We start from the raw sequence: 9,341 nt of genomic DNA, 5'->3' as shown, positions 1-9,341 counted from the left end.
CCAGCATGGGACAGGCCCACAGTTTGTGTAGAGTGTCTTCCACCTTGGCCGACATCTCAGGCACTCAAGCCCAACGTCCGTCCGAAATCTCCATAATCCTTGGGGAGTCTGATAGATCCTGTGTGCGTATTTTAATGTTTTCATGCGCAACCAATTCATTATTGCTGCCTGCCGTGGGGAGGGGCGTCGCTCAGTCAGTGAGATTCCAGGGGGTGTGAATCACAAATTTCCCAACTAAAAAACATTATACTGAAGGGTGGAGGATGGTCCAAGGTTTGGGATACATTTTTCTCATGAGGAACAGGTTCAGTACTTATTTGCATTACATGGGCCTGTGTCTTAAAAAAAAGTAACAAGTTACAACCTTTTAATCAAAGGAAGACGAGGAGAAAAACCAACAAAGGCATAGAAGACCTGACTCAGGGCCTCCAGACCCAACTCTCCAGCCAAGACTGCATTTATTTGAGGAGTGTCACACCCCAAACACCCCCCCCCCACCCCCGAAACCACGCCCCTTCCCAGTGGGTCCTTAAGTGCAAACATCCACTCCTCTTTCAAGTGCCTGATGTCCGCCTCCCATTTTTCCTGAAGTTTGTGGAAGGTGCCCGGCGAATCAATGATCAAAGTTCTGTGTAAGCAGGATATTTTCCAAGTTGAGCAGAGTGGACACAGTCAACTTGGCCTCAAGGGCATTTGATTTCCTGGAAAGAAACATAATTAATGGCCTTATTCTGGATATAGTAACAACAGATCTTGAATTGTTGTCTCTCACCACTGAACTAAGTAGTTCAGTGAGCAAAGAAAAGTAGCAGGTCTTGGAGTGATATCTTTATTACTGGATTTTACTGTCAAAATAAAAAATTCTTAATTAATTGCTAACACATCTTGAACACATTGTGACTGATATACTGTGTTACATAATTTATTTCTAAAACTTATTAAAAGTAAATTGATACTACCACTATTGTGTGATCTATCTGTACAGTGTTAGAACGAAATAATTCATTTGGTTGTGTACAATAACCCTAAGTAATTGACTTCTCACTAAAACAAGGCGTTCATATACATTTTACTGAATAATGAAAAAAGTAAAAAGATAAATTTAGATTTTTATCTACCACTTTACTTTACTTGAAAATACTGAACTTTAAATAGAGAAAAGCCTTCGTAACTATTTCATTATATTTAATTAATGGTTGCTCTAGGTGAAGCCATATGAGATAAAATACAGAATATAGTAAAATGATGGACCATACACCTCAGTACTCAGAGCAGATTCATCAAGTAGCTATGACACCGCCAGTGGCTGAAAGAGGACAGGTACCACCCTCCTCCCCCCACCACCACGCCCAGGCTGCTCTGGGGGCTCTGCTAGAGCCCGCCCAAGTGTGAAGAGATTGTGTGTTATGACCTCAGGAGAGACCTCTGAATAACCATCCATCAATATGCAGATGGTACCCAGCTGTGCCTGAAGGAGTCCTCACTGGATGATATTACTGAAAGTAAGATGCTGAAATCTAGAGGGCAGGAATCGCACCTGAAACTAAGCCAAACAAACCTGAATGGCGGCTCCCGCAATCGGCTCAAGGGAATTCAAGGATTAAAGAAAGGATTGAACAACTAAATGTCTTGAGGAATATCATCTACTTGTCATTCATCTAAAAGATGACTAGTGTGCAACCTCAACACTTACCTAACTATGCACCCTCAAGATAACCACTGCATCAGGAAAAATGTCTCTTTCCCCACAACAATTCCCAAACAATTTGCTTCCTGTCCTTGTGAGCCTCAGCCGCACTGGTTGCCGTAGTCGTGCCCGTTTGGCCGTAGTCGGAGTTTGGGATCAGCCTTAGTCCCGGGGCACCAGGGTTCCGTTCTTCACTGTAAGGTGGACACACCGAGGTAACACACGTGCTTCCTTTGGGTCAACTACCCATGTATATGTGTTTCAACAGACAGGAGGCTGGAGTACACGCTTATTTACAGGCCGTACATTTGCATAAGTAGCCATTCATCCATGAACAATCATGCACAGAATAGAGCTAAGGCTGACTAATAACACCTAGCCAGGATTTCCAGACACCCACAATAATATTGCATGACAAAAAGTACATAAAGTGAATTTTAATGGAAATTAGTTGCCTATTTTATTTACTGGTCTGAAGAGCGATCCATATATATCTTTTTCCGATACAGTGGCTCGACACACCCAGTCTTAAGTGCAACACATAGGTTTGTACCTTATTAAAGACAAGCAGTGTTTAGAAAACAGTACAGTTTAGTTGTAAACAGTTCAAAAATGTGAATTTCCATCCTAACATTTTACATGACTACCATTAATCCACAGAGGTTGACATAACATGTCAGAGATGGCACACATGACCAATCACCAGTGCATTTGATATCTTTTGAAAGCATTGAAGGGAAACACTTGTCAGCTGTGTTGGAACTGGAGCTGGCCCCTGGCTGGCATCAGTAGAGCCTCCCTCTTTAATGGCTCTGTGGAGCAGATACTTGCATGTTATAGTCATCTTCATCCAGGTGAGACTTTGGTCTCAGAGCAAAAAGGTTCTTAAAGAAGCCACCAGCCAGACACAATCCTGGTCCCTCATTAGGTGTAGTGATTAATAAGTGCTTCAAGAATCCAAGGGTTGGCTGCCAGCAGCATTTTTGGAATGTTTGCTATCAGACAGGAAGTACTGCCTGGCTCAAGACGGCCATAAGTAGTTTTGTGACTGCAGCCCCATAGAATGTTCCATTCGAGGTGAAAAAAGCAACATCTTTGATAATAATCAATAAATGTAGCAACACCAAGCCAAAACATTTTGGGGTGCGCTAGTTCCTTTACAACTAACCTCGGACTGAAAACCTATCCACTACAAACACTGATTATATATGGTGCGTACAACAAATCCCGGGGTAGGTTTGGTCCGCTGTGACCTCCCTCTCTGCACTTCTTAAAGTGAGCAAGGAATGTGTCTGCAATTCCATAGGTGCTTGGAAGATAATATATATAATGTGTTATCCCACACTGTGGTACTGATGGTATAGAATATGTCGTGACAGAGCGTGGCACTGGTCCTATCAATTGTATCAAGATATACTGCACTACAGATACTATGGACTGTATGACGACACACGGCTGTGCTGTGGAATATATCATGACAGTATGGTGCTGGTATGATAGACTGTATCACGACACAGTGTGGGTCAAGTGCAATAACTTGTATCTGCTAGAAATGGTCGGAGGCACCATCCCTACAAGCTGATGGGAAACTCCCGCATCCCTCAGATACACTGCTGTGAAGCTGGGTGCACCACTCCTACATGTACCCAGGGAAGACCAGTTTAAAGTTGAAAGCAACCCCTCTGTTGATACAGATGCCCACTGCGCGCCAATGTCTATGCGTTGGACGGAACTATTGGTGGAAAGTGCTCTTGGATTCCTTAATTACCAGTTAACTGTATAGTCATGTTTTGCTGGGTGTATGTTCTGACTTCTGCTGTAGTAAGGTGGTGGGTGGTATGTGTTGTTGGCACCGCTGCAAGCATTTTGATGCCCAATTATATGGCAGGTGTGTGCAGTGTTGTTTGCTTCTAGAGAGGTCTTAACCCTCAATACGCTGTATATGTGGGTGGGTAAACATAGCTACACTGCAGGATATGTACCACACCTGTCACTTTATATCTCCTACTGGGATACAGATTGTGTGAGGTACAAGTCTATTGCATGACGGTATCTCAGTATGCAGCGATGCCTCAGAGTTCTGTGCAGCTGAGTGGAGCCCCGCTGCCTTTGTCTGTGCCCAATTCCATTCACCTCAAGTGAAAGATGCAATGGGGACTTTGGCACCCCTGGCTTGTGCTTTTACATCTGCTGAGGGCCAGCAGCTTAAAGCAGGAACAAGCAGTCCATTTCAAAGATGAAAGTCAGCTTTAAAAATATAAAAAAGATGCTTTTGGAACCAAATGGTTCTTAAACTTTTACAGTAAGCAAGGGGTTGCTTCATTCTGGGCACCAATGTCTGTCTGGCACTGCCATTGTGGTGTCAAGAGCACCCTTCTATCCGCGGGCTGTTCCAGTCTATGCCCGTGGTCGGAGCCGCCTCCAGAGTCTCACCCAAAGTGACGTCATCCTAGGAACTCGCGGGCTGGTTCTTCTCTCCCACAAACGTCTGCTGCACGTCAACCCGTTGTGGTTTGGAGTCCTACAGGAAGAGGCAGACATGGGTCACACATCATTCACTTAATTTCTCTATTTTTTACAACTTAGGTCCCTGGCCACAATGCCACCCACAGCTTTCAAGTGGTGATGACATGAAGCTCTCTTAACTCCGCCAATGGTAAAAAAAAGTGATAAAGGAATTTCAATACGACAAAGTTGTGCTTCCTTGCCCCTACATTCTGCCAAATGTCTCTGGTAGGGTGAACCCATCCTGAAAAGATGAACAACTGGTCACTTAATTCCCATGAAGGGGGTTATTTGCAGCTACTGGTTGAGCGGAGAGCCGGCCCATACTGGTAGAAGTGGAGCCTCATCTCAGTGTGTGGTATCAGTGCTGTGCAACCGGCCTCTTGGTGAACAAACAGATTGAGGTTTCACAGATACTTTCAACAGTTGTCTACTTTCTGGAGAAGAAGTACTCGCACACTTCTTCCTGCCCTGCTCCACACTCATTTTGACCTGGCGTGTGGCTTTCTTGATGAGCTCCCCCAAAGGAAGTCAATTCACCGAAATGCGATGGGTAGCAGAAGTGACATCACATGCCCTTTGACCTCCACTTTCACTCTCACACACACACACATACTTACACATAAACACAAATTCACACATATACACTCACTCACACACAAACACGCACTCACTCGCAAGCACGCACACACCATACATTTAAAAGCATTTTTTATTGACCTCAGCAGCCATGAAAGGGCATATTCCAACTTATTGTACTCCATTTATATTACAGTATTAGTGAATAATATATTTTATTTACTCACTATTAGTGTAATAAAAAAATTGACAGAAAATAAAGAGAGTAGAGCTGCGGCTGCCCCTGTGTACCTGGCACTGATTCTTCCACCTTTGAGGCCAGGGGTAGCAAAGGCAGTGCCAGGGGTTGCAAGGGGCAAGCCAGGGGTCGCAGCTGTGACCCCTGGTGACCCCTAAATGATGTCCATGGCTCCCCCATGTCCTATAATCCTGCTCCACACTCACCGGTTTGGAGCTCTTCTTGACAGAGAAGAACTCTCCCATCGTCCTCTGTCTCTTCTCTGGGCTTGGCATCTTCTCCAGGGCCTTCCTCTTCTTCAACTGGGTCTTACGCATGTTTTCCATTCTGCTGCGGACACGCGCCTCCCTAGAGCCAAGACACATTTTTCATCAATTGAAGCTCTTCATTGAGGTACCTAAAGAATATTGATAATAACCAGCCAGTTTCCAAACTCCCTCTCTTCTATTCTCGATGTGCCTGCCTCCTCTGTTTCTTTGTCTCTGTCTTTGGTTATCTCCCTTGCTTTCCTCTCCACCCAGTGTTCTCCAGCCCCACTCTCTCTCACACCTTCTCTCTGTGTTTTTTCCTGCCTCATCTCTCTTTATCTCCCTCTTGAAACCCTTGTGTTTCATGTCCTTTCTCTGTGTCCTCTCTTCTCTATCTTCTTGTCTGCTCCCTTCCCACCACTACCCTCCTTCCATCCTTGTAGTGTCACTGGACCCACCTTCTCTTCTTTCATTTTCCTTTCTTCCTGTCTCTATCTGCAATGTTCTTTCTCCTTCTCTCCCCCTTACATGGTCTTAGGTCCCTCAGCCTCGCACTACCAGCCGACCATGTATAAGTAAGAAGCCCTTTCTTCACTTCACTTACAAAACTAATATCCTCTCCAACGCAGAAGTCACTCTTCCTTCCTTCTGCGGGATGCGCAGCAGTACGTTGCATGTAATTTGTTAATCAACATTCATTTTTTAGGCAGTGAAGTGTAACAGACTGGCATTAAGAAAGCATGCACTGCTCACAATTTTTAAAGTAACTTACAGTGCTGGAATAGAACATTCTGAATAAACATATTTTCCTTCAAGCAGAAGAAAGGAATTCCTTGAGGAAATTGGGTGTTTTCGATTGTGTTCCCTCCTTTCCATCCATCTATTTTGCATTCGTTGTTGAGGTGGAGTTAAGTCCATCCCCCTGAACCACATATGGTCAGAAGGAACAACAGACAACTAAGACAGCTGTTGATGTGGTCTTCCTTCTCCTCCATACTGCAGTCTTGGTAGTACCCCTATATATCATACAACTATCACACCAGGAAGTGTCCTTTATATATCATGCAAAGTTACATAAACACTTGCAAATCAATGACAACCAAAAATGTCTTCCTGTATTTATCAAGCGTCAACTTCCACCCTTTCCCACCCTTACTTCAAAACTAGCCATTTGTAGATTTGTTTAGACTTTTTAAATCATTGCCTAGGGCTGAAATGTCCCTGGGGAAAAAGGTTTTTCTAGAAGATATGTGCCACAAAAACCCCTTTTCCAGGACAATTCTCCTGAAGATTCTGCAGCTTTTTCCTCTGCGAAACCTATTTTTTGCAGGAGTTTTCATCTGTTACTTTTAATTTTTGCAATTTTGAAACCTTTATTTACTTGGAAAAGTTTAAATGAAAAATTAAAGAATGTGTCACATGCTAACTGTGTGAATATCTTACACGCCTACTATACATCATTAGCTAGGCCCACCTGGAGCTCTGGACCAGTTCAGGAGGTCACATCTCCAGAAAATAAAGATAGATCGGCTACAGTGCATGGGTGCACTACCAAGAGGGTGCAAGGTTCACCTTGACAATCTTACAAAGAAAGAGACAATAACTTCAATCACTATCATCAAGGTGAGAAGATGCAGACTTTTAACGATGTCTGTAGAATGACTATAGTAGCGGACCACCGCACATGTGTGGCACTAGAATTAGAGATCATGAGACACGGCTTGTAGGGAGCGGTTCCTCTTTAGCGCCACCAAGCCATATTTCATAGAAATGGTGATTAAATGCACAAACATAAGGAGCACAGATCAAGATAAAGACCAAGAGGGGTCTATTTTATCACATCTAACATAGAAATAAAATTACGTAATCAGCCCTAATGGCTAGGGGGGGGCTAGTCTACTTCCACTCATGTTCTTCAGTGTTAAGATGCTACCCCCTCATGCTTAATGCGTTAGCTGGGCTCATTCTTCGATCAGTTCTTTGTTCATTCTGAAGTTACTTCTTTTTAGATTCAGCATCTCATAAATTGTGTAATTCTTTCTGTGCTCACACTGAATCGCCCACTGTTCCTCCGGACACGAAGAACATCTTCAGCAATTTTGCGGCACCAATTCTGGAGGCAATATCTCTTTACGAACGACAGCGGTGGACAGAGGGAAGTGATGTGAGAAAGAGAGACCACCTACTTCATGTGCTTCTGGTGTGAAAGAAACTGGACCAGCTTCTCCTCGTCTGGTTCTGTCCACTCCAGGTGAACCCGCGAGGCGTCAACGACACTGGGCTGAAGGAAGAGATCTCGGGCTTCTTCAAAGCGCCAGTCATCAGGGACAGGGAGCTTCTGTCGGAGAACAGGGACAGAAGACTTTCAGTCGACAGCACACCTCAAGAACGACAACATGTGGCGAGAGACAAGACTTTAGGACACACCTTCCACCAAGTGTAAGAGATCACAGTGAGACAGAAGACCTTTACTCTGCAACACAGCTTCTACAAGTGTGACACAATGTGGTGCGAGAGAAGAGGCCCCCATCCGACAAGCATGGCACCTTGTGGTGGGACAGGACACAATACTTTACTAGTTAAGACAAGACTTTCACTCGATAACATACCTTCCGACAACCATGATGTATTGAGGTGAGGAAGACTGAGCCGTGTTACTTCAACTCTATCAAAGACAACCACCAGGGAAACAAAACCATAGTAGAAAAAAAAGAGATGCCATCAGCCAACCAGGCTACTGTTGAAATAAGTTAGAAGGCTCTGACAACAATGGATCTGCAAGTTGATTTCAAAGTACGTGCAGTGTGGTGCTGTGTTTCAGCCTACAGCTCAGTAAAGAACCACAAGCCAGATGCACCAAGATTAGCAATTGTGAATTGAGATTTTTACTGAATCGCAATTTGGAAACCGCAATTACTAACAAATGAAAGTATTAATTTTAAATTAATAATTTCTAGTGGGTTCAAAATTGACCTATCTCTTAAATTTTAATTAGGTAGGTTGCAATTTGCGACCCACTAGGAATTATTCATTAAAATTAAAACTTTCTTCACAGGGATGGTGACCGGCTGAGGGTAGCAGACCACCATTTCTGTTATTGCTTTTAAATAAAGCAATTATTTTTTAATGCAAACTTTTGTTGTAAATGAGAACAGGGTGTGTTAAAAAAGAAGAGTCTCTTTCATTTTTTTTGTTTGTTTGAGGAAACGCAGTGGTCTTGTGGACCACTGCCTCTTCTTACACAATTTTTTTTTACCTTTACAAAGGTGAAGGGGGTCCCATGGGACCCCTTTCCATTTGCGAATGGGTTACTACTTCATGTTTGTAGTCGGTAAATTATTATTTTGTAACCTGAATTCCGTCGCAAAACATTAATGCACCCTATTCCGATTTGTTTTTTGAAAAAAATATTTTTTCCAGCTGCAAACATGCTGATTCTGTGAATTGGGCCATTTGAAAACACAAAAAAGCTTGATGCATCTGGTCCCACATATGTTCTGCAGTGTAGAGCCTGGTCAGAATGTCTTTCACCTTCAAGTTATCATCTCACCTCTGACATATGACACCAGGGAATTAAAAATATTTTAATCAAATGGCAAGGTGTGATCACACATGGCTGAACTTGACATGCCTGTTGCCTTTCTCATGGTAGACTGAGTATGCACAGTCTGCTTTTTTAACATATGCATATAACAGCAGGACTTAGGTCTGGATGTGTGCAGTGTGGAGGAGGCTTGTACCACCTCTGCTTATGTACCAAACACTTAGTGGTGGATACATTGAGAACTCTCTGTTTGGAGCTAATGATCTACCAATTGTCACTAGCGTTCATCTACAAAACAACATCAGCTTCATGACTATGCAGAAGGAGTCTCCACCATGGGGGTTATGAGTACATTGCTACCACAATCTAGACAACAGAGAGAAGAAAGTGCTGGTCGGATGGTTGGCCGGGCATCTCAACAGCTTTTAAGGTGCATCCCGCCAAAGTCAGTTTAGCTTACAGGCTTTTGGTTAGCTTACAGTAAAGACTCCACGATTGATGTAAGTGGCCTGTTCACTGCTAAATGTGCAATGTGATAAA

The 9,341-nt window shown here is 43.5% G+C and overlaps 1 protein-coding gene across 1 annotated transcript in view; it reads right to left on the bottom strand.

Moving 5' to 3' along the window:
* Positions 1–2,109: 2,109 nt before the first annotated feature.
* LOC146830371 (flap endonuclease 1-like) overlaps positions 2,110–9,341 on the bottom strand; it is a 57,000-nt gene continuing 49,768 nt past the window's right edge. The window contains exons 10-12 of the mRNA XM_085604562.1: positions 7,444–7,595; positions 5,216–5,357; positions 2,110–4,208 (exon numbers count right to left, since the gene is read on the bottom strand). Coding sequence (XP_085460688.1) covers positions 4,137–4,208; positions 5,216–5,357; positions 7,444–7,595 — 366 coding nt within the window. The 3' untranslated portion in view covers positions 2,110–4,136. The remainder of the gene's footprint in view (positions 4,209–5,215; positions 5,358–7,443; positions 7,596–9,341) is intronic.

The sequence above is a fragment of the Triturus cristatus genome, chromosome 5_1 (genome assembly GCF_964204655.1).
Source record: "Triturus cristatus chromosome 5_1, aTriCri1.1, whole genome shotgun sequence".
NCBI classification, from domain to species: domain Eukaryota; kingdom Metazoa; phylum Chordata; class Amphibia; order Caudata; family Salamandridae; genus Triturus; species Triturus cristatus.
This window is presented reverse-complemented; position numbering and strand designations above follow the sequence as displayed.